At 41.3% G+C, this 25,911-nt stretch overlaps 2 protein-coding genes across 7 annotated transcripts in view; one reads left to right on the forward strand and one right to left on the reverse strand.

Moving 5' to 3' along the window:
• CSNK1D (casein kinase 1 delta) overlaps positions 1–22,474 on the forward strand; it is a 36,547-nt gene extending 14,073 nt beyond the window's left edge. For 2 of the 6 annotated variants that reach the window (XM_085077230.1, XM_085077235.1), the window contains one exon: positions 2,049–4,718. In XM_085077230.1, coding sequence (XP_084933356.1) covers positions 2,049–2,099 — 51 coding nt within the window. In that variant the 3' untranslated portion in view covers positions 2,100–4,718. Of the gene's footprint in view, positions 1–181; positions 249–2,048; positions 10,039–10,093; positions 12,121–18,088 lie in introns of those variants that run through there. The other 4 variants (XM_085077233.1, XM_085077232.1, XM_085077234.1 and 1 more) reach the window with 4 other exon arrangements.
• On the reverse strand, positions 10,957–23,993 carry SLC16A3 (solute carrier family 16 member 3). Its single transcript, XM_085077227.1, has 5 exons — positions 23,854–23,993; positions 16,105–16,349; positions 15,483–15,626; positions 14,091–14,858; positions 10,957–12,856 (listed from the first exon to the last, which is right to left on the reverse strand). Exons 2-5 carry the CDS (start codon positions 16,325–16,327, stop codon positions 12,570–12,572), a joined length of 1,422 nt encoding a protein of 473 aa, XP_084933353.1. The 5' UTR covers positions 16,328–16,349; positions 23,854–23,993; the 3' UTR covers positions 10,957–12,569.
• Between the last annotated feature and the right edge of the window lie 1,918 nt (positions 23,994–25,911).

The following is a 25,911-nucleotide window of genomic DNA, read 5'->3' on the forward strand; positions in this document are numbered from 1 at the left end:
GATTAACGATTTGTTCCTTTTACGTGTCTCTTAGTATTGGAAATGTCTCATAGAAATCTGAAATCAGTACTTCTCAAAAGATACGGTTGCTACTGCAAGTTCAGGTTGGATTTTTGTTAGACGTCTTTATATATTGGGGCAGTGGAACTGTTACAAATTGCTGTCTTTTCCCCTACCTCAGAATAGCATTCCTTTCGAACACCATGGCAAGTAGCTGCTCGTCTCCTTTCGTTGGAAGGCAGCACTGGGTGAGTGCTTCTCATTAGACACCAAAACTTTGGATGGGGTGGGGAAAAACTCTTTGAAAACACCTGACTTTGCTCCTTCTACTCATATGATCTCATAGTTGTAATCTGTGCCTTCTGGTCAGATGCTTGATGAAGCATTGATTTTTTTCTAATTTAAAAGTAAATGTCCTTCCAAAAGCTGAATTATTGCTGCTGTTCCACTTGGACTCTTAAGCAGAAATGACAAAAACGGTGACTTAAAAGGTCCTTGAAATTGTTCAAGTATCAGCAATAAAATAAGATAACCAAGCCTAAATTTTAGCAGTTTGAGAATTATGTGTCGTTCCGGGGATGTTGATGCAGCGGTATGTCATCCCTTAAAAACCAGACCTGCTTCAGAATCATAAAAACAAAATACTTGCACGAAGAATCAATTGGCAATATTATTCAAATGAGGCTCTGTCTTGTCGTGAATGGGATGTTCTACTACAGCCGTATCCATTTTTCACTGTTTTATATTCTTCTCTGTGCCGTATGAGCTCTCATTTTAAAAATACTCAGATCTGTTCAGTTCAATATTTAAAAAAATGTTTGCATACTAACAATAGTTGACCATGAGCATCTCAGAGGTAGGTAGGCTCAGATTTGGGTATTAAGAAGTCCTTTCCGCTGTTCAATGCGGTAGAAGTTTCTGCCTTTCTGTGTGCAGCTTTTGGCTTTTTAGTCTGTTCTGCTTTTGGCAATAACAGGTTTCATATGAGAAATAATAACTTTCAGTTGGATTCTGAACCTTAATGGCTGAAGGATGCTTTTCTTAAGTATTTCAGGAATTTCTTTGCTTTGCTACTTATTAAAAAAGGCTGTGAGATTTTTCTGTTCATTAGTAAATTCTGTTGTATAACTCTTGTCTGCTGTTTCACTCTACAAAGCCTAAGCCTGCATTAATCCTGCATCTCTAGTTGGTGAAGAATCCTCTTCTGTTTTCTCCTTCTGCTTCGTGTGCTTGGCTGACTGTGCACAAGCTGCTTCGTGAACAGTTTATGACATCAAAAAGATCCAACTGTAAATGGTGGCTTAACACTTTGAAGACCAGTTATGAGATCTTTGTTTTAAAAAAAAAAAAAAAAAAAAGGCAAACCTAAAGCTTTGCATTGAAAAGCCTGTGTGCAGGAGACGTGCAGATTCTGGTCCGGCTTGTGCCTTCGTTCATTGGCATATACTGTATGCCTTAGTATTTGTAGCTGTTAACAACTGAAATGAATATTGAATACCGATCCAGCTACTTAGATGTTTCTCGCTTCCTAAATTGCAGAGATGTATGGTTGTTTTTCACTTTCATGGCGAAAGTGGTACTGAAATAGTGCTACACTCTTACTTCGGTAGGTCAAGCTATGGAAATACAGGATGTATCTTTTAATGCAATGTCCCATGGTAATTGAAAAGCTATTGACAATAATGAATTTCTTTTTTACCTTTTTAATTTTTTTTTAATTTATTATCCATTGAGTCTATTACTGTGCATTCATAGTGTTTTCATCTGGTTGGTTCTTTCTTCTGCACATGTTTATGCTCTGTCTGCTTTTCTTCAAAACATCCCCTCTGGCTGTAAAGGTGTATTTGCCATGTTAACTTCTAATAAAAGAGGAAAATAGTAGGGAACTCTGTGGCTGCAGGTGGGTGTGAGCCATTATATTGATTATTGGATTTTAAATTCAGACACTTACATTTTGGCAATGAATAGTTTGAAAATACATTGAGAGACGCTTGTATGTTAACTGGAAAGATATGTGCTGATGTTATCTTGTTTTTTGGCTTTGGTAGATTCCTGCTCGGGTAACTACCGGTGTTCTCCAGTCTGCTGTGCACCGATGAAAATTATTTTGCCGTGGAGGGCAGATAATGCATGGCTGATCTCCTGTGTTACCAATGGCTTTACTAGCAAAAATACCCTAAACTAGAACGGAAATTGGAGTTCTCCACGTGACCTAAAAGGCACTTGGATGAACATGCACAGACTCCAGCAGCTGCCGTTACAGGACGCTTTTGCCAGAAACCCAGTGACCTTAAGAGAACCCTGTAGTAACAGGGCTGGAAAAGAAAGATGGTTTACAGAGTTCACCGCCTGTTACTGGATGGCCATTTCAGTTTTCCCTCCACAGGCGGCAGACTTGACTCCCTTTTTATTATTCTACTGTATCTATAAATCTTTTACTTGGTTTAAGAAAGTTTTTTGTATCATTTTGCTAGAATTATTGGCTTAATTCTCTGTAAAGAACACTTGCTTTTCTCCGATTTAAAAATGTAGAATATAAACAAACCTGAACTAAAGACAATGACTTGAAATTTCTTGTTTAAAAGATTAGTCTGCCAGGGAACATGTAAATGAATCAAAACTATCTGATGTTATTTAAATTGTTTACTTTCATGTATTGTCCCGTTCTGAGTAGTTTTTCTCATGAAATTTTAAAAACTCTTAGAAGTTTATTTTGCTGTCTTCATTCACACTGGACATTTAACTTCCTGTGTAACGCAAAGGAATTTTTAATGCTCATCCTTTTCCATAAAAGAAAACTAAATACCCTGCAGGAGAGTCTTAAGTATAGTAGAGATTGTAATGATGGATTTCTTTTTTGTGAGGAACATGAAGGACAAAGTGAAAGATTGGCAGTGGAGGGATTTAGAATTAAAAAGCTTGTTCTGTCTCTCCACTTAGTTTGGGTGAATGGATACTTTAAAACATTGTTTTTGCTGAAAAAATTTTGTTTCCTCTTCTCTGAGGCCGGTTAGGTTGGAGGTTATTACAAGTGCAAAATAGACATTGCTGGTGAATCTTCGGTGAATTTGCACGTTTCATTCAGTATCTACATGCTTTTAAATAAATAAATACATTGATCTGGGCCTTCTGTTACATGCCAAGACTCAAAAAAGAAATTCTTACAGCAAAAAAAAAAAAAAAAAAAAAAAAGACAAACCCCACCCCCCAAACATAGCGACCTATTCTTGCTGTGAACTCCTGAGAATTTTTACAACTCAGGTGCATGTCATACTTAATTCTTAACTATATTCGACCTGAGTATGCCCAGAATCATTAGCTAGACATGAATGACTCGACGTATTCAGGTTGTCACAGGTGCTGTTGAGTCTCGTTGGTAATGGAAAATGGGAAGTCCTTTGTATCGTTTGTTATTGTAAATGGTCTCATAAAAGTAGATGTTCTGTCCTCATGGAGCTTGGAACAGTACCAGAACTGTATGATTGCAATTATGGGAAGTTCTGTGTTGGAAATGAAAGTATATACAAAGATTTTGTTTGAACAGTTAGGTATTTTGAGAAATTCTTCTCTGCTTAGGGACAATTTTTAAAGGTTTATTGGTCCTCAGATTTTTATGGAGTCGTTTTTATTTTTTGGGTGCTTACAAATTCTTTTTTGCCCCTCTCAAAAGTCTACATACTGAGTATTATCATTCTTTGCGTGTTTTTGAAACATTAGCTATTTGCTTCTGTGTACTGTGAGTCAGACTGGGGAAGCGTGTGTTTGGAGAGAGTATAGTGGAAAAGCTTGAGAATTTGATCGATTGATAAGTTTGCATAAGACAATGATTTCCTCAGTTACTATAAACTTCGGTATGTTAGGCATGTGCACTACCATTTGAGCAGTTTTACACTTCACTGTGCTTTCCTTGTAAATACGCGTGGTTAGTGTAATGTTTGAGGGACTTACAAAAGCAGCCCTTTTATTTTCTATGTATCTGGACCTTAGATTGCTGTACTATACTTAAAAGTTGACTGCAGACTTCTAGAATTGTACTCACTTGTGGGCAGTTTTTGTCCTTCACAATAGTTAAATTCCATCATGCAGAAACTAGACTGTCTATATAAACCTGTGTATTGAAAACCAGTATCTCAAAGCATTTCATTTGTACTACCACTGTATTTGTGTACTTTAACAGTTGTGTAAATACATTCATAATAATTTCTGTTCTTCTTTGGTGTAACTTACTGACTTACAATGAATCCTTACCCTTTACCTGATGCAACTTTTTTTCCTTCTTCTTTTTTTCTTTTTTTTTTTCTTTTTCTCTTTTTAAGGCGTTTCCATACCTACAAAGAATATTGTCAGTTCCAAACATTTGAAGATATTACCATGGTACCAAAACTTTCAAGTGAAACTTTTCAAGTGAAAGATTTCAGTGGTTTGGTAGTTACGATCCTGGGGTATACAGAAAGAAAGAGAAAGCATTAATTGCTTTGCTAACAGAAAAATTGTCTTTTTGTCTCTTGAAAGGTAAATGGTTTTGTTTGGATACTGCTTTCTTTCCAGAAGATTTTCGTTTTGTACAAATGCTTTTGCTTATGCAGTAATGCATGGTATTGATAAGGAAGTACAGCAAGGGAATTAAGATTGGGTCGATTATAAGAGCTAGGATAAAAGCAAGAATAGTGAGCTCTACCCACAGTGCCTTGCGTAATAAAATCCTGGCTTTTACCGTGTGATTCTCAATGGTCTGTTATAATCTGAGAGCAGACGCAGCTTTGGGAATCCTCTGTCCTTCGTTATTAGCAGGCTTTAAAAGTTGGAAGGATATTTTAATTTATTCTCACAGTTTTCATTTAGAACTGGGTATATGCTTTTATGTGAAAAATACCACCTGTGCTCCTGTTTTACATGATCTTGAATGGTTACAGAGTCCTTGAGTTTTTTGTGGTACAAATATTTTAAAAACAATTGAAAATAAATCCTCTGCTTTGAGAGATACTGTGAAAAAAATTGAGTCCATATATTCCATGTCAATTTCATGAAAATACTCAAACTATCCCTTGGAGGAAGGCATGTAGAACTCATCATTTATTCTCCAGTGGGGAAAAATACCATAAGCACCACTACTTGTCTTTCTTTCCTCATGTCCCAGACCCTTGAGTCTAGTGTTGGCTAAAGCATCACTGCTTTAGCAGTGTTGATTTCAAGAATATTTATTTTCCCTTTGTAAAAGAATTAAATAAAAAGGTGTTTATTCTGTTCTTTTGCTTTACAAAAGCTGCAGTTCATGCGTACAGAATACCAAGTAAAACCAAACAATGCTGCTGGCTGTTAATTAGTGCTGAGCCATCTGGTCAGAAATCAAAATTTAATCTTTGAGATTGTGAGAAAGTGTAATCCATCATGTACTTAGCCGTACAGCTAAGTAGCTTTTAAAATTCACTGGATGAGATAGGTTAATAATAAAACGGTTTTACTGTGAAAGAATGCAGTACTTTGTTATTAAAAACAGTACATTTTCCTTTGGTTCGTTCAAGTGACAATTATTGACATGTATATGTCTAAATTTGAGTGACTGTATGAACCTGAATTGCATAGACTATGTGCATTGTTCAGTACTTTTGTATCAGGAGAGTGCTCAGAGGCCTGTTCTTCAGTAAGAATAGATCTTTCTTGTGTTTTGCAGCAGTGCACTTTATCAGCAGGTATTTCCACAATATTAACACTTTATGACTTCTCAGACGTTGGTAGGTTTTTTCTTGCTTCATATTATTAACACTAATATGTTTTGATTCTTCTGTCAAAGAGCATTGCATGCTGCAGGCAGAGGGATAACAAGTTGTGAGGAGAACAGTGCATACAGAATCTACAAAAATGTGAAAAAAAAATACAATGTTTTTGTTAATCACGTTTTGGAGAATTCTTGATTCGTTTAAGATCTAGGTCTGAGGTGTATATACATATAGAAGCCTAATGGACAAAGAAGAATGTGGAAAAAGGGAGAAAGGGTGCAGATCATCCTAAAGTATTAAGCCCTACTCTACAGTGTCTGCTGTGACCAATCCAGGATGCTTGGGGTGGGATGTGGAATAAAACAAGAATTAATTTGGTACGTTATGCACGAGGAAGAAAATACTTAGTCCTGAGCATTAAAAAAAAAAAAGTTGCTTAATTACAGTCTTCAGCTTGGTTGAGACCTGCAGGCATTACAGGCACAAAGGCAACACAGAGATTTTGGTATTTCCCTTAACTTTTAATGAAAGGATAAACTGGGGTAATTGGAGGTCACGCACAGATTTTTTTTCTTAGAAGACCCCAGACGGCAAATGTTTCTCTGCTCTCACTGACAAAAAACTGTGCTTTAAGTTTGTCTGACATGTCAACAGTGGATCTTATGGCATATTTTTCAACAAGACTCAAGAATCTTGTGCTGAAAGAATTTTAAATACTGAAGTCTGGATGTACTTCTTCACTGGATTCAGAGTTTTACTGTGAAAGGTTTTAAACTGTTGAAAGAGAAGTAGATGAAAAGTCAGAAGACCAAGAGCTATCCTTTCTTAATACTCTGAAGTATTCATCAAGGAGTAGTGGGAGGACTGCCAGGTGAAATGTTGCTGACATGACGAAGCAAATACGGAGATCAGTCAAGGAATAAACAGTGTATAACTAGAGGCAAGTAGCTTTTAACTCTGCCCATAATTTGCCCTGCTTTCTCAGACAAATATAGGACTGCTGATCTCAGACTGTGTCACTAGCAAAATGCTTTAAAGAGCATAAGCTTTTTACTGCTTTTTACTAGATGCACCTTCTTCCTACTGGCACAAAGATGAGCCCTATTTCAGAAGCATTGGGAAAACTGCTAAAACAACCCTCTCCAAAGCTGTCACTTCTCTTATGCAGTGCCTCTGCCGTTGTCGAGGTTGTTTACTCTTCCAGTATTGGTGGGTCACCTTCCTTCGAGGGGTCCAGCAGCGGGGAACAACAGCCATGCAACTCGGGTCGTGTCTATTTTCCCTTACAGCGAATGGCCCTACTTCCTTCTTTCAGACTCGAAGAGTACCAGAGGCAAAGATATACTCTGGTTTTCTGTCACAAGCATGGGCTGACTGCAGGCTACTAAGTTCTGTCTTTTCAGTCCACCCAGTAACATTAATTCCTGCAGCAGCATATGACTTGATCTGGCCATTGGAGTGGCAAAGCATTTGAATACACATTAAGCCTCGCCATCTTAACTAAACCAGCATAAAAAAGGTAATGGTATATCTATTCAAGCATGGGGGTTTATGTAAAATAGACCTATGGCTTTTCAGTGTTGATATGCAGATAATCTTTGGAAGCTGAGGTTAGAGAGATTTCTCAAAAATTTCCCACTCCAGATACTTCAGATTAAACACAAGTAGGTGTCAGTCCTCTTAGATCGCAAAATACAGGTCTCACGACATTGAAGAGCTTATAATTTTGATCCATTTGGGTGTAGCCTTCAGATTATACCTTGAGGAGCCAGTCCTAGCTGGGGTACCATAGGATCCAAAAAACCGCAACAGAAATGCGGTTGTTTTTCTTCTTGTTTACGCTGTGTTTTCTGAGGAGCTTTCAAGTCCTAAAGAGCATCGCTAGAGACAGTAAAGAGAGCTTGCTGGCATGTTGTCATTCAAAATATTTTGGGCTTCATAAGTTACGGCAGTCCGTAAAACTTTACCTTCACGCAAAACCTGGAGGAGCGCTATTCAGAGGAAAAAGGTAATGTTTTTTACATAGCGTGGCAAAAAATTAATAGCTGTTATTTTAAATTAGGCGATGCTTTAAAATAGTCCTCGGGATCATTTACAGCAGGAGCACATACCCGTTTTGGAATTGGCTAAACCATGAGTCACGGCAAAAGCAGTCCCCTTGCCCACATTAAATTCTGGCTGCCTGTCAGGTAAGTGTCACCTCTTCTCTGTAAACACTCTTGTCTCTGTGCAGCTGTCTAGGCATGTGCAAATGAAGCCAGATTTCCAGATCTGGGTGTTATTTTTTTCAGAGCTTATTTTCTCAAACCCACAGTCTTTGACAACCAGATATTTATTCACTACATTTGCAACCATTTACTAGAAAAGCTTAAAAAAATCTAAGTATAAATGTACACATTACATTAAAGTGCATTAACAAGAAACAAAATACCATCTCACTTGCACAAAGTTGAAGTGTATTCTCATAGTCCTAAAGACAAGTGTGGCAAAGGGACGCATATGCACATACACAAGTCAATACTTAGCCCTGTAACATGTAAGACTTTGCACTTTGAAATTCTTCTGTTTATGATTGTCTACCAAACTAAACATTTTCTTTGGGATGTATCAGAGGTGCATATGTGAATTTTGATTTTAGGGAATGATCCTGCGTTGCCTAACACACATTTGTGTGGATGGAATTTAGTATTAGACAGCACGAGATCTGTCCAGTCCTTTACACCATACCTTCATACCATCTCCAGTCTTAACTTTAGGGAACTGGCTTAGCCTTTAATAGATAGCCGCATCACTTTAAGACTTCTGATTCTGCTGAGGTCTTCTAGGCTCCAAATAGCTACAAGATAGTTCATTTAGAATTTTTAAAAAAGCAAATTTTATCTTTGTCTAGGAGGAAGAAAATCATTTTAACTCTGCTCGTTGTCTAATAAATGGGCAAACTGTCTCTAATCTACTCTTCTGGGTATTTTGCATGTTTGATATATATATATATATATATGGATACATACATATGTAAATAGGTACGTGCAAACACATGTATACTTCTTTATATAGTCTCCGCATATTAGTGGCATTTATACATGTTTCTTCTCCTTGCATCAGGAAAATAAGGGCCTAAGATCCATTACATGATCTAAGATCCATTACATGGTCAATTGTACAGTCTTTTTATGCTTTAAATGCTATAGTACAGTCTTTAAATGCTATAGTACACAACTTACGGAATGTATGAAGATCTAACATGCTTTAAAAATTTTGCTAGCCTGCAGGGTAAAAGACCATTCACCACTTTCAGAGAAGCAATCTCTGAAAACCGTCTTTCCATTTTTGCCTGTTTACTTTCTGGACTTCTTAGATATATTCATTAACTGTGTGGCTGAAGAAATTACATTTGTTTCAATAGCATATGATGCAGGAGTAAATTATAATCTTTGGATGCTTGGCAATTCGGTTGCATAATTACCTACGTTCCCTTCCTTTTCCTCTTGCCTTTTTTCAAATCACAAAATTTTAATCAGGTGAAGGTTAAACAAAGGTTCATCTGGGCAGATGTTGCATGAAACTGTTCTGCCTGTGACCCTGGGCAGTTAATATCTTTAGACTCTTTAGCAATGCTTTATGACTCCCGACCATATGCATCCTTAACAGACATGAAAAAGAACATCTCACAAAATGCTCGTAAGGGCATCTCAGTGGTATTGAGATTAAAGAAATGCATACCAAAATACCTGTAGGGATTTGAAACCATTCCTTGCTTTTAAATACACAAAATATATTTATTTGTGTTTATCAAGCTATTTAAATATTTATAATAAGCAGAGTTAAATTAATAAAGAGACTGGCTGGACAGGGCTGGGAACCTAAGGACTAGCTGCTTGTGGGGTTTGGTTTTGGTTGTTTTTTTAACACTTTGGAGAGGAAGGAGAGAGGTCTATAAAACAGGAGGACAATGCAAAGGTCTTTGCTGCCATGTCAATAGGAGCAGTTGGGTACATGCTTCAGCACGGTCTAGCGTAGTGGCCGGCAGGTGTCCAGCCTAGGGATCCGACACGGAGGTTTCTTCGGAAAGTATAACAAATCTCTTTCCAAAACAATAAAGGCAGCTGAACCAAAAGAGGACCGGAGGGCTAGCCCACACTTGGGTGTTACCCTTGAATGGGACAGAATGGGAGCAAGGAGCTTAACTGCCTCTAGAACTCTGAACTACTCTCAAGCCTGCCAGTTGTGATGTTGCTAAGAAAACTGCATTGGGAGTTTCTCGCCTTTGTACTGATGCTTCCTGTAATTAATGAAAATAGTAAAAGATTTTATGCTGCTCATATGGCTTTTTTGAATTGCTTAGCAAATTAAATTTGAACCCTTTTTTTTCCTCACAGTGAATAAAGGAGTCCTGTGATTTGACCACTCTCATTCAGTAAGCATCTCCTGCTGTCCCAAATACTGCAATCCATTGGTAGGCCTGTGCTGGAAACACCAAAAGAGCATTTGCAGTCCCAGTCAGAGTAATGGATCTTTGAGTCAAAGAAAATAACTTGTATAGGCAAATGAGGCCTTTCTGTATACACTAGTTTTACTTACAAGATTATTTATAGTTTCTTGTTGAAATGTATTTCCTTGTCTTCGTGACTTCCTCTTCTGTCTCAAATCACATGAAATTGTAAAGTAGAACACCTTGTTTCCAGCTCAACCGTAACAGCGTTAGGTATGCAAAATAGAACATAGTCTGGAAGGTCACAATGATAAGCGCAAATGACAGTCTGTCACATACAAAGCAGTATAGACAATTTGCAGAATGTACAGAAACTTAAAGCTGTGCCAAAACCTGAGGTCAAAGGAATGACCATTTAGTTCTGCGATAACAGTGTAGCATTATCTAGCAAAGAAATCCAGTGATCAAAACACACTGTGAGACAAAAATGGCTATCTGATATCTGAATTCCCCTTTGGAAAGGTTTATAGTTTTTGCTTTTTGAAACAACAGGGAACTCCAATCTTAGAGCTGTATCAGGCCTTCACGTACCATCTGAAACAGCCTCCAAGTTTATTAGAAACTGCTCTGTGGATTCCATTTTTCTCTTGCCTTCTGGAGCTACTGGTGTTTTTTCGGTACCAATGTAGTCTTTAGCAAACTGAAGCTAAGTTCAGTGAGTAAGGTTTTACAACTGAGAAATGTCATTCGCTACAATTGCTGCCGCTAAATTAGTACAAGATTTTAAAATAACACACTGCATAGGATATGAAAATAAACAGTTTATTCTGTGCAGCATCCATTTCTTTTAAAAGTTATAATTCTAACTTTCCAATTTTTGTGCAAGGTTGTCCTAACAATGCAAAACCATTTTGAAGAAACTTCCAAAATAGAAGCTGTCGTCTGAGATAGTTCATTAGAGAATGGTTCATGGTTTTGGCACTTTGTTTCTGTTAAAAATGGTAAAGTATGAAACAATTGTGTTAATTTAAAGGGGATACAGGGTTTTAAGGGATTAGGGCCTTTCTGTTTTCACTTATTAGGCGAAACAATTTTGGCACCTGAAAGCCAATGTTCTTTTGTTACTACTAAGAAAACTGAATCTGTTACAGTTGGTCTGTCTTGAAAATAGTGACTTCAGTTACAAAGCCTAAACAGCTTTTTATAAGCAGATCTGAGAGGTGGGCTGCAGTAGCATGATTTTATATTAAAAGGTTACATTTCTTGAGTTGGTTGGGGGGGGAAATACAATGATTTCCTTTTGCCTTCCTTTTCTATTCAGTACAATGTTGTCATAAATACGATGAACAGTTCTATCATGTTTCCTCAGCCCGCAAGAATGGCACTTTGAACTTCCATAGATTAAGCAGAAGGGTAAGGAAGTGGGATAAATGGGGAAGAAAAGAAATCAGACATGTTAAAACCTTCCTGTGACGCTACCATTGCATTTTATGGATGGTTAACATGTTTCACAGTAGTTCAGGCTCTTCCCTAAGTCTACCCGCTAATTTGTAGGTCATGTGGGAAATTGCACTGTTTTTTAATGTGCAAAATGGACGCTTTTTCAGAATATTCTACTAAACATAATAATAATTTTCTCCGTGTTGCTTGTAATATTTTCCAATGCTCTAGGGAAATTTTACTGAAAACAGCGTATGGAAATGTGGGCCAATTTTGTTTGATTAAGGTCAGTCAAGATCCATCCTGCTAATTTTGTTTCTGTTAGTACTATCTCGCAATACCACTTGTGTGGTCTGCTGAGGACACTGTCTGTAATGTGCCTTTCCAAAACCAGGATTGCCAGATGGTAATTACAAAACTTACAAGTTTAGACAGAAATGCATTTACATAAATCAAAGTTACAGGTATTATCAAAATTAAATTAGGGCTGAGCCAATTAATCTAAAAAATCTAAAAAGCTAAGAAATTTAAAAACTTAATGGAGACCTTTAAGTTCCTGAGTTTTTTATCCATCTCAAACTCTTTTCCCTTCACAGAAAACACTGGGAAATTTTATTTAGACACACAACACAGTGATTTCATCGATATTATCTGAAAACATACATACAATTCTGCTTTTCTTAAAATACACTTTTTCTGTATCTTCCAAGTGAGCGGTTTCTGGTGATGCATAGCAAGAGCCTACTTGTGTTCATAAGAGCTTTTTAGTTTACATAAAACGTATAACCACAATGCTCCCACCTTTTACTGATAAAGCTAATTTTCCGGTAAAATGTTGTATATCTAGTCAGCTTCCAAAGAGACTCGATGAGCTGACTAGCCTCCAGTTACTAAAGCAGATCGCCCAGCCCTAAACTATTTCTGTTTCTAAAATAAATAGTGTTGAAATTCTTTTCTAAACACTTTTCAGTTCCTTTTCATGCTCACACACATGTTTCTGGGTTAGTTACAACTTCACCATTTTTTTCAGGCTCATCTTTCAGAAACTGCTCCACTTCAATAGAGTCCACCTTGGCATCTTCAGGAGTTTTTTCTTCAGATTTGTTTAATTCCTCTCTTTCTGCTGCTTCTTCTTTTGTATGTGGTTCTTCTGATTTTTTCTTAATGCAGAAGAAATTTCCCAAGGCCAATACAAGGGCTGAGGTGGTAACTTCAATTCCAGCAATAATGAAAACAAACATGTACCTCCCTGTTGCATCCAGGAGTTTTCCTGAAAAAGGTAGCGTTTGAGGTAATTAACAAAAGTTATTATCTTGCAGTGAATATTTTTCTGCTTTTTAAAACATTTTAACTCTCCTGTCTAGAACCACCATGGCTATCAAAGCAAGCTTTTGAAGTAGGATCTTGACAAGTTTATAACAAAATATTTCTCAATTATTTCAGCTCAGTTTAACGGGCACTGACATTACATGACATCCCAAAACACATACTCCCCTGCACACACAGAGGCATGCAATTCAACTGAAATAAAATCGGCCTCGCCTTCAGATGCAAGAGATCAAACAAGTGTTTTGTATTTCAGATAAGAATGTGTTTATCCGTGGCTGGGGTCTGTATCATCTGTATCATGTATGATCTGATCATCATCGTCATCGTCTTGATCCTAGTCTCATTTACCCTTCTACATGGACAGCGCACTCTCTGCTTTAAATACAAATATTATTCAATAGTCAGTCTGGAGTAAATGACTGATTTGGACTCTCTCCAAACCTGAAAATCTGAGGAAGTAGTGCATAGTACTGGTTTTACCATGAAGGGGGTTCTGTTACAATAAAAGTATTTGATGCTTTTTAGTGTCTGGTATAAACAGTAAACATTTTATGGTGGTGACCTGGTGGCTTTTGGGAAGGGAAGTGTGTTTCAAGTTCAGGGTCTCTAAAATGTAAGTTCTTTGATTAGTAATTAATTTGCATTTTTACTTCAAATTAAGGAATTTGACTACTTTGTCATGTCCCCTTATTCTTGGGTTGTGAGACGTGCAATAGAAGCACTCTACCTTCCTTCAATCAGTCCAGTTTTATAGTCCTCCTCCTCGTAAGATATTTTTCTTCGTTTGGATGTTTTCTTTCCTCCTTCAAATCTACCGTGGCTATAGAGAATTGTATCCTAGTACTTTCCAAAGAAAATTGACAGGTTTCACATTCTGAATCCCAGCCAGCTATCTACCACTAAAGAGGTTTGGTGTAGGCTTTCAGAAGAGAAATAGCAGCATCTGCAGATGGCAGTTTAACCAATCCTGAAATAGATTCAAGAAGGAAAAGATTCTTTCCATCCCTTCTTGGATTATTTCGGAGTGTAACTGCAGAAAGCCTATGAAGTATGTGCAACACTACCACAATCTGCATTTCACAAGTGACTCACGTCTTTTTCTCCGCTCCCTTATGTGTTGTGTAAATGGATGCAATGCACATGATTTTAAATTCGGAACTAAATAGCATACTTGCCTGCTGATGGTGGACCGATCAGAACAGCCATAGCTTCTGCCAGGAGCACTAAACCGATAGCACTGGAAAACTTCTGCGTACCAACGATAGCCATGAGAACTTCAAATTGAAGAGCACCTACCATTCCATAAGAAATGCCAAAGAAAATGCAGAAGACAACCAGTCCACCGTAATCAACAGACATAGAACCCATGAGATCTGTAAAGCCATTAAAAATCATAGCAAAACTGAAGAGGTAGACACAGCGTGGTCTAACCCATTTAAGACCAGCTACCATTCCACAGATAGGCCGAGCAAAGATATCAATGAATCCCAGAATAGTCAGAAGAAAAGCTGCTTTGGTGTCTTGATACCCTAAATCCTTGGCATAACTCACAACAAAAACTGGGGGAACAAACAAGCCAAGCACCATGATAGATGCTGCTAGCGTATAGATTACAAAACCGCCGTCTTTAAACACACTGAAATCCAGAAGTTTTTTCTTCACTTTCTTCTCAGCTGGCTCTTTGGTAGCTTCGGACTTTTTGGGTGGCTCCAAGGGTCTCATTAGTGCTCCGCATACACAGCAGTTGAGCAGCATCCCGCCCAGGATAAGGAATCCTCCTCTCCAACCGTACTCGTGTTGCAGTATCTGCCCCAATGGTGAGAGAGCGCAAAGAAACACTGGACTCCCAGCAGCGGATAGCCCGTTGGCCAAGGGCCGGCGTTTGTCAAAGTAACGGTTTAACATGATGAGTGAAGGCTGAAAGTTTAGTGCCAAACCCAAACCTGTAGCAGAGGGTACATAAAAATTAATACTGGCCTACAATATCACTATAAAAGATATTCTAATGTGGCTAGCACAGGTTTTTCCCATGAGAAGTTTTCTTGTGTTTTGTAAATAAAGTTTGGATGTTTTTGGAACAGTGTCCCAGAACTTGGGCAGTGCAGGCCTGGCCAATCAGGCCTGGGGGAAGGCTTCTGACTGACCAATCTGGGTGACTTTTGAGAACTCTATATATGTGATGAAATCAAAACAATAAAGGTCATTCCTTCTTGCCACTGAGAACTGATGCATTCATTACTCTGCTAGCTGCTCAACAGCGACAATTCTAATTACAGTTTTTCTAAATCATGACTCAAGAGAAAATAGTTTTATTCCAAACGGACAAAAGAATCCTAAGATAACACAAAAGCGTTCCACCCCCATGGAACTTGTACTTCCTGATTGCACTTTGTGCTATTAAACATTCGTAACAAAAGCAAATGACATTTTAATTGCACATTTATCTGCCATCTTTATAAAAGCCCAGTTGGGTGATCCTGATGGTTCGGGTATTTCTCACTTACACAAAACTTCAACCTAAAGCTAAGACATAGGTTAACTCATTCCCAGCAATGCACTCTACTTACCCGTAATCACACCTGCAGTTAGATAGATTTGAACGATGCTTGTGCAGAAGGAAGCTATCACCATTCCCATTGAGGCAAAAAGGCCACCCACCAGCATGACAGGGCGACAGCCAAAGCGATTGACGCATACACTACAAAGTGGACCTAGGCAAGAAAAGCAAGTTACGGTTGCTAAGATGAACCAACTTTTGCAACTGATTTTATGACACTTTGTATTTCTTTGGTGGACTTCAAAGTGTTAGGTTCGTGGTTGGAATCAATGGTCTTAAAGGTCTAAGGTCTTTCCAGCCTCAATGATTCTGACTCATTCTGTACTTTGTCCCTACAGTCAAGCCAATCAGGAAAAATGTCCTTTCCCCTGTAATCAAATACTTCGATCTTTTTTGTCTTCAGAGTGCCGTGTGATTTTTCTTTCTCGTCATCTGTAGCACCTACTAAGTTACAGAGACGTAATTTTAAATTCAAGCTGGATGGGCTTGAAGAACTTTTTGACTTATGTGATTAATAGTAATTCTTCTTGCACACAAGTAATGATATGCAGTCATGATACACACTGTAAATGGCAGTAAGATTTACAAATTTAATTGACACAATACTGTTTCCAACAGAGGTAACTACTCACCTGTTCCATAAAGCATGGCCAACAGAATGGAGGAAATCCATGCAGTGTCACTATATCCAATGCCAAATTCACGGATAAGTTCTTTAAAGAAGACACTAACTGCCTTAGGAAAGGCATAGGAGAATCCTGTAATGATAAAACAGCCAAAAAGGACAGCCCAGCCCCAGCCTCCATCCGGGGCTTTAACACCAGATGGACCGTCATCAGGTACTACAGCTCCCATGATGAAGAAGCTTGAGTGTTCCCTAAGAAACAAAAAGCAATTAGTGTCTATGAAATTGCATTACCATTAAAAATAAGGCATGAAACTACTTTAAATAAAAGTCTTGAAGATGCAGTGTAATGTTAACTATTCCTTGTTTGAGTTTAGTTCTTACAAAGCCTGCAAAAATACATGAAAATGAGATGCATACAGCTGAGTTTTAAATGAATGTCCCCCCACAGCTCTTAATGTCAAAAGTGGATTTCAGCCAGTTCACTATTTCATTAAAAGACTGAAGTCATTACAGCACTTCACGGGTATATTTGATTTCCACAAATATTTCTGCATTAAAGTCTGCAGGATTATTGATACAAGACCTTGTTACATGACGTTCCTGGCCTATTCACTTAGGAGACCTGCTGCATCACAAGTGTTCTGTGAAATGGTGGACTAATCACCCAGATTTTTTATTCCCCGCTGAGAGCAGCGGTACAGCCTTGATACATTGCTGTCTTAAAAAGATATAAAGATCCCTTGGAGACGATGATGAGCTATCATTTTTCACACATCAGGGAAGTACATAAGCTAAACTGCAATGAAAATCTCCATGGGCAGTTTTTGCGGATGCTGGGAGTTAGTAACTGTTAGTGCTCGGTACAACTGCCTGCCTGAAGCAAATACTTTCTATTGTTGTTACTACATGATCAGTAAGAAAAAGTAATATTTGATGAATTGAATTTTTCACATTTGCTATATGCAGCCAAAAGCACCTTTGCATCTAAAAAGTAAAATATTTTCTCATTAGAATGTTATGTACCAGGTAGTAATGCTGCCAGGTTTTAAAAGGGAGAGATGTGGGGTAAAAAGAGACACTGAAAAGGCACGTAAAGTGTCCCTGTATTTGAGGAGTGCAGGGAATTATTACATCACAACAATTAGGTTTTTGTAGGATCTGTGTTCTACACGAGCCTTGAAAATGTTAAAGTGACCTCCAAACAAGGATCTTACACATTAAATCTTACATGTACAAAAATTGGCCATTTCTTTAAAGTACAATTGATCATGTCAGTGTTTCTCTTCGGTGGTATCTAAAAGAGTGCAAGCACAGTTGCACATGAGAAATGTTCGCCAGTAAAGAATGCTTATGCTTTCAACAATACAGGACTGCACAGCAATTGTTGTAAGTTGGGAGCTGTGTTATTCTTACAGCTCCATTTCAGAACCAGACTAGATAAGATGCAACAATCTGATGCCGACTTGTCTAGACAACTGAGTACCAAATGCATGATTGTTAATAGGCTGGCATGGATGTACTTACTATGGTATTTAGAACAGCATTCCAGCTTCCTGGAAGAAACAATTTTATATACATGATACAGAAATAAATCTGGCCGTGCCTATGGCAGTTCAAATACCCTGGCCTGTATGAGGACAGTCGTTCTCATAGTATTGGCTTCACCTCTTGTTTTCTGGCAACCAAATGTAAACAGAAAACAGTAAACAGGAATATGAGGTAAAATTGAAGGACTGCAGGGGGTAGGCGGCATTGTCACTCACACTACCTCCTAGCTGTCAGCACATTTCATTTGGAGTGAAGGTTTAAAATGTAGGGGGAAGGCTTGTGCAGTTTTTGTTCGTTTGCATTACCCATCTAATGGCAGCACAAAGTTAGTAATAATACATGAGCGTGCTTTGTTGAAAAATAGCAACTGGCAATCTCTCCAGACTGCTTACACAGTGCTGGGACATTCAGTGCCTAATGGCATTCACCTCTCCGCACAGGCTGGGACAGTCTCCTTCACTGCGTCTACAGCCAAGTTGTTATAAGGACAGCCTCTGCAGACCTACAGTGCTGAACCGCGATAGCAAACTACGTCCACGCCGTATGAAGCGGCGAGTGGCTTTGAGAGGACGCACCGTTAAAAACTACTCGGCAGCACTCTTCTTTCTTCCAGAAGAGAACTGCCCAAGCTTTTCGGGGGAAACAGAAGTCAACTTGGCACCCGGAGCACCGATCCAGGTGCGGACGCGGCTCGGAGGAAGACCCAGTTCCTCCCTCCCCGCACTCCGACCCTCGGGCAGGGGTTGCAGAAGCCGCTCCCGCCCGCGGCCCCGCGTGACCCCGCGCTGTGATGCCCCAGCAGGGCGCGCGCGGGCGACCGCCGCACTGAGACGTGCAGGACGTGACTCGGGCGGAGGGGCGGGCGCTGCCCGGGAGTTGCGCGCGCGGCGCGGGAGGGGCCGGGGCCGCACCCCCGCCCGGCGCTCGCAACCGCGGTTGCCGGAGCGCGGTTTTCCCGTAAGAGAGGGAAACAGCCTCCTTCCTGGCCGTTCTTGCGCTCTTCCACGCCCAGCAGAGCAAGTCAGCCTGTAAGAGACATTATTCTGTTCCGCCTGCCCTACGGAGCTTACCAGCTTTGTCATGAGGAACAGTCACTTAAATGGTTTTATGTTCTGCTGTGATGAATGAGCTAGACTTGCTGATGTGAGGCAACCTGGCCTGCTTTCCAGCATTTCATAAAAATAAGCACACAGGGAAACACACAGTAATATCCGTTTGCTCTTCTTTCCATCACGTCTATTACCACATTTGGCTAAAAAGCACTATGTACTGGCACACCAGATCTTCAAGTGCCATCCTTTTAAGAGTGGTTTACGTTTGCACACACACGCACATCAAAAACACCTCTCTTAAAGGGAAAGGCTGAGAGAATTCGGATTGTTCAGCCTGCAGAAGAGGATGCTCTGGGGAAAACTTACTGCACTTTTCCAGCACCTGAACGGGCTACAAGAAGGCTGGAGAGGAGCTTGTTACAAGGACATGTAGCTATAGACGAAGGGGGGATGGCTTCAAACTGACAGTAGGTTTAGGTTAGGTATTAGGAAAAAGTTCTTTACTGTGAGGGTGATGAGGCCCTGGCACAGGTCACCCAGACAAACTGGTGGCTGCCCCATCCCTGGAAGAATTCCAGGCCAGGTTGGATGGAGTTTGGAGCAATCTGGTCTAATGGAAGGTGTTCCTGCCCGTGGCAGGGAGTTGGAACGAGATGAATTTTAAGGTTCCTTCCAACACAAACCATTGTGTGATTCTACAATCAATATTATTCATCTGGTCTCGTCCATTGGTCGTTCATGTTAACGCATCAAAATTAAAAGACCATTAACCAGAACTAAATTAATCCTGTCTCCATAAACACAGCAAAGATGTGCTTCACCCTGCTGTGGCGTGCCTTCCTCGACTAACACTGCATTTAAGAACTAATAAGGAAGTAGTTCAGAGGTTCCTGTGTGAAATGTACAAACGAAGGGTACCACCTTTAGAAAAGACAGGCTAGTGGTTGACCTGCACAGGCAAAATTTTTACTTAGGATTTCACTACAGTGCTGGGATGTGGTCAAAGCCTGCTGAGACAGGAGGCTACTGCAGAACTATTGCAACAGCTTGCTTTGCTTTCTGCTTTTGTGAGCTCAGCCCTATTTAGAGGCAAAGGATTTACATTTAACTGGCTGTGGACATCTCCACAACAGACATGAGACTATTGTCAGTATTTATTCCAAATTCCTTCTATCGTGAATAGATTCTTGCTTTGGTAATGTGTAAAATAAAGGGAGCAATTGCAGTTAAATCTGTGGGGTTTCATCTTCCTGATGTTGCCTTCTTGTTGTCATGGAAACTAATGAAGACTCAGGAGGAAATATTAGGTGACTGCAAGTAACGTTGTGGGTGGTGCAATTGAGTGGTTTCTGCGATGATGTATATAAAAGGAGAGCATTTGCATTAGAAAAAGGAGCAACTAGAAATGGCAAGAATCTATTATTTGTGTTTAGCCAATACTCTTATTGGCAACATAGCTGTACTTCATGGTCAGCAGTATGGGTAGGAAGGACATTTGTGAGCATGTAGGCTGAGCTATATAGCTTGAGAACTTCCCATTCTCAAGAAGAATTAATTTCAAGAATCCTCAAGAATAATTAATTTCTTCTAACTATGGTTAAAATCTACCCAACCTCGAATTCTTATGATACAAATAAAAGATGATTACCAAAAATAGAACATAAACTTCCAAGTAAGGAACCCAGTTCAGCCTGGACTTCAGTCTGGAACCCCACCCAGCTGAGAACTGTATAATTACAACATGAGGAAGACGGTCTAATGTAGACCAGTGAGCAATGTAGACATCCTCCTTCAGTTTTCTTATCTGTGAAGTAAAGAAAATAATGAGTCTCTCTTCATAGGGTGTTGGGGATATGAATTCATTGAACAGCACAACCCTGTTCAATACTGCGTTAATAGGAGTCATAAACCTCCTGTATTTGGCCAAGAGTACTAAAATCTAAGCAGACTAAACAAAATATGCATGTCATTCTTGGTTTTAAGTGAAGAATCCTAAGACTAACCAACTCTACTGAAATCTACTGAAATTTCGCAGGAAATTACTTCTGAAAAAATATTTTTATTTTCATATTCTCCAGACCCTTATGATAGCTCTCTAGATAGGGAACAACTTTGCATTGACATCACTGACATCTGCCTGTTCAGCATGACTTTAACGCCTTCCTGATTCTCTAAAGTACAAATGCATATATCTTGAAATCAAATTTTATTACAACTCAGGTACCTCATAGAAGCCATTTAGATGGGCTGCTGGTATAACCCACTAAGGCATTTCTTGTGGCTTACCTGCTTAAATATCAGCCAATCGAATTATAAGTTCATTCCCAAGGCTGCTGCAAACTTCTGTTCCCTACAAATTCATTACCGTATTTGCCAATGCCTACCCTGACTTCCCATTCTCCCTGCATGGCCTCACGGTGACTGCCACTCTCCCATTTTGGCCTCCTCCATTTCAACAGAGACAGTTTTCCAGATCTGCTGCCTTTCTTAAGGGTTTGCCAGTTTTCCTGGTTCTCTCATCTCCGTCTCAGAACTCCTAGGATAATTCTGTGCTGTCTGTAGCTGCAAGTCACTTTCCATACCAACACTTGACTATTAACCGATCTCCAGTCCCCATTTAGCCTCAAAACATATTAAGTGTTCACTGCTGCAGCCCAGTGAGTAACATTCATCACAAGTTATTAGCAGACCAATATGACAGTAAATTCACACTGCAATTTTATGTGTAGCAGATAATATTAACCAGTCCAGATTCTATTATATGGGTAAAGTGCTCTACAGGGACAGTTGTGACTATTTATTTGTTTGGTTTTATATCATGAAAATTTTAGAACCCCGCTCTTTATATTATTTGGGGAAAAATATATACCAGTCCTATTACAATAGCATTGTCAACCTCCAGAGTTATTAAATCTGTATCAAATGCCTAGTTTCTGGGGAACTTTTTCGATTTATTGATTTATTATTTGATTATTTGATTTATTTTCCTAAAAGTCTGTGGGTTTTTATACACCACACCTATTAGCATAAGTTCATTAATTTCAGCATCACGGGAGCACCTTAACACCAGAGACCTTATGCCCTTTCTGTGTTCACAGAAAAGTGGCAAACGTGCCTGCAGTTGTATTGCAATTATCTGACTGCTTTCTGTATGCTTTCAAAAATCTAAGTTGCAGAATCCCAACTTACGCTAGGAATAACTTCCAACTCATTTTCACGAATCATGAAAATTAATTTTAGCCCTGCAGCTATGATGGCTTTGCAATGTGTTGAAGCTTTAGAAAACAGAAATGCTTGCCAATTGCTTATAGTGGAGAAGTGTCCTAATATTGTTTAGAATCAAACCAAAATGTTACAGAGCTAGATAAGTACTAATTAAGGGTCTAGTCCTGTCACCAGCTAGGCATATGCACTTATTTTTGCAGAATACCATAGAACTACCCTAATACATAAAGTGCTCACATGCACATGCACTGTATCTCAAGCTAGGTGAGCACATGTAGCTGTACACAGTGAGAAAAGATCATATGGCTCAAAGGTGTCATTTTACATAATCACTTTTGACGGTGCAGCTCCATAATAGGGTGTCATACATTGAGATATGTGAATTGCCACTTCAGTCACAATTTAAAACGTCACCTTATTTCTATAAAATACCTGGAGTTATACTTCTGACTGAACCACAACAGGTGTACTGTACTAATAGATTCTGGCTTACATTTTAAAACGGCTGACTGCCACACCACTTCCTCTGAAATAAACATTGCAGAACCATACATGACTTTACTCTATGACATCCTAATATGAACGGTTTTCCAGTTGCTTTACCCCAAAAGCATGGAAATCCACTGCCCAAGAGGAGTGCCTTTCCAGTAGTGCTAACGATCTGCGCCTGTGAGGAAGCTGAATTGCTGAAATTCAACTCCACCTTCGTGAGCTTTTTCTCCTCTACACTAAATTGGTTAGAAGGCAAGCCGCAGACCCCTCCGGGTGGATTGCGAGAGGCATCAAAAAAGGGTTCTTTCCCAAGAGATGGAGAGGGGCTGTGGCGGCCGCCGCGCGCGGGAGGAGCGGGGTTGGGAAAACAATGGTGGCGGTCGCGGCGCCGCCACGGCCACGACCGCTCGGGAGGCGCTCCGAGGCGGGCACGTAGCCCGCGCAGCCCTCAGCCGAGACGGCTCCCGCGGAGTGCTTGGGTTGCCGCTGCAGCCGATGCTCACGCAGACCAGGGAGAAGCCGCGCTATTCCTCGCCCCGGCGCCCCACCGTTCTTAGCATGCTTGCTGAAACCGAGTAACGGAGTTCATGCCCGGGGCTGCGACGATGCCCTTATGAGGGGACGGTCCCTCCGACTGCGCGTCGCTCGCTCTTACGGACCTGAATTTGTCACCGCTGTGACAAAGAACTCCGAAATGCAACGCCCGGGGCTCGACACTGAAAGAGGGAGGTGAGCAGTAGAGAAAGGACCGCGGAGGCGAGGCTTTCGCGGAGACCCTTGTCGCCCAGTAACGGTCTGAGACCACGAAGGGCGGGAGCAAAGCCCGAGCTCGCGGGTGTCCCACGAGCCACCGATGTGGCATTGTACGTGCCCTCGGGCCGGCGGCCCCGCGAGCCTAGGTGTGACCCCGCCGCCAAAGAAGGGAAGCAGGGGGCAGCGCTCTCTCACAGCAGGCGGAGCGGGGCTCGGTGGCCAGCACCGCTCAGCTCCCGGACAGCGCTTTCAGGCTGATGGCGATGAGGACGTTGGGCGACCCGTGCGGCAACGCGGGCTTCTCGAGGAAGACGTACGCCCGCCTGGCCCCACGCGCGGGGAGAAACGCAGCCGGCGGACGGCGCCCCGCCGACCTTCGTGGGGTGGCGCCAAGGGGTGCGAGGACAGTCGGCGTCGTGCCCATCGCCCCACCGGCGCCCAGCGCAGCCTCCGGGAGAGGGATGAACCCCCGAATCCCGCGCCGCGCTTGCCCAAAGCTTGGCCCGGACTGCCCCACGCAGAGAAGACCACCACTCGGTCATCCCGGCGCTCTGGATTCGGCTCACCCGGCTCCGGGCTCCCCCACCCCTCCCCGCCCCCACCCCGCGATCCCCACGGCATTCGTCCCCGTGCGCCAGGCAAGCACTCTGCAACAATCACGCACAACGGCTCCGCCTCGGTACCTGAGTCACGTCCCGCGCCTCAGCGGGAGGATGCCCGTGCTCGCGCCGCGCCGCAGACCGCTGTCTCCGTGTGCCCACGTAGACCCGCCACAGCCCGTCTGGTCCCGCCGGCTGGGGAGCGCTCCCGCGCGGCCGACCTGTGGCCGCTCGCCACGCCCCTGCCACACGGGGCGCCCCCTGGGTCCTATCGCCGCCACGGTGACTCCTTCCCTCCGCTACGGGGTCTTCCGCGCAGGGGCCCCGGCCGCGTGGAGCGTGGCTCCGCCGGCGCCCGACCGGAGCGGGGCCCATAGGGCATCAGTCACGACCTTTGCGCCGCTTGGGTAGAGTGCAACGCAAGGCTGGATCCTGCCGGCGTGGATGCTGCACTGGCTGTCGGGAAGAGCAGTACCTGAGCAGTGGACTTCAACGTATGAATGGATTTCTGAGGCTGAGGTTTATTCTGTGCTGCCGTTTCTGTTTTCCCGGGAACAATCACAGTTTCTTCACTGTTTCGTCCCATGAGAACTACTCTTGGGAGCTTCCTTGCTTGGTTGTTTTCTTAGTAATTTTGAGTGTGATCTTGTGCACACTCTCAAGAAGCCTACAACTTACAGTAGGCTTCCCTCCTCATCCTTTCCGAAGGTAGCACTCCCTGCAAATATGCTTTCATAAGATATCCCTCCTTTTACACCAAGATGGAATGAGCTTTCTGCATTAATCTCTGGTGACTCAACTGCAATTCATACAAATGTTGGATTACAAAACTGAGTGTGTGTTGATACTGCTATTTAGCAAATACGAAAGTTGTGGTGGGATTCTCAAGTCCAATACAGAAAGCAGCACTCCTAAGGCTACCTGGGGTTTAGGAAATTCAGGAGTAGGTGCTCCACTCTTTTGTGTCCTTTTAGCACACAATCCTGTGCGTAGGGGAGTGACTGGCCCCATATGCTGGGCACTGGTGAGGCCGCACCTTAAATCCCGTGTTTGGCTTTTGGCCTCTCATGATAGGACAGACATTGAGGTGCTGGAGCATGTCCAGAGAAAGGGCAACGGAGCCAGGGAAGGATCGGGAGCACAAGTCTGATGGATGGTAGTTGAGGGAGCTGGAGAGGCTTAACCTGGAGAAAAGGAGGCTCAGGGTACACATTATCACTCTCTACTACCTGAAAGGAGGTTGTATCTAGGTGGGGGTCGGTCTCTTCTCCCAGGTAACAAGTGATAGAACAAGAAGAAATGGCCTCAAGTGTTGCCGGCGGGGGGGGGGGGGGAGGCGGGGGGCTTTAGACTGGATATTATGAAATATTTTTTCTCCAAAAGAGTTGTTGAGCATTGGAATGACACATCTAGGGAAGCGGTGCAGTCACCATCCCTGGAGGTTAACAGTTAGGCTTGATGATATTAAAAAAATTCTTCTCCAATCTATATTATTCTATGATTCCTATTACCAGTGTGGAAACACACAGGGTTAGGGTTCTACCTTGAAGAGGATACATAGGCTAGGATACAATATTGTCTTTTGAGAACGATAGTATTGCACAGATTAGTAGCTTCTGATATTTTAGAACCTGCTTGCTGAAATCATGTAATACCAAGGCAGGAACTGACGCTCTTCTAATGACTTAGATGGTTTTTTTTTCTTTTCCTTGCACATTATGTTTGCATTGGCTTTTGGATCAGTTTTGCTGAACTACAGTACCCATTTGTACATGCTTAAGGATTCATTGCAGTGATGTGTGAAGATGAGCAAGGCCATGTGGTTTATTTTGAGTAGATAAAATACAACCAGTAAGACCCACATTGCTAATATTAAAGATTAATAAAACCAGGTTTTGACTGTCCCTCATTATCTGAATTTAGGCCATTCACTTGCAGCCCAGGTGTATTGAGGTTTCAACATCAATCCCCAAATTGACATTGTGTAGACTGCAATCTTTTTTACTCACCATTAAAGTTTTTCCTTTTGGGGCACTATTGAATCACGGAGAGTCATCAATTACTCATTTGGGGAACCAACATGCATTTAACTATGTGACTAGGGGCTGTTTGAAGGTACACTGGAGAAGATGACAGCTAATT

This window comes from Lichenostomus cassidix, chromosome 18 (genome assembly GCF_008360975.1).
Source record: "Lichenostomus cassidix isolate B80296 chromosome 18, HeHo_3.0, whole genome shotgun sequence".
Lineage (NCBI taxonomy): Eukaryota > Metazoa > Chordata > Aves > Passeriformes > Meliphagidae > Lichenostomus > Lichenostomus cassidix.

What these genes read in the sequence shown, in the direction of transcription:
- SLC16A3 (XM_085077227.1), bottom strand. Translation starts at nt 16,327, where the DNA reads ATGGGAGCTGTAGTACCTGATGACGGTCCATCTGGTGTTAAAGCCCCG. An exon ending in GGCCATGCTTTATGGAACAG is followed by an intron (nt 15,627 to 16,104) that starts GTGAGTAGTTAC and finishes TTTCTTGCCTAG; the next exon opens with GTCCACTTTGTAGTGTATGC. An exon ending in AACTGCAGGTGTGATTACGG is followed by an intron (nt 14,859 to 15,482) that starts GTAAGTAGAGTG and finishes CCTCTGCTACAG; the next exon opens with GTTTGGGTTTGGCACTAAAC.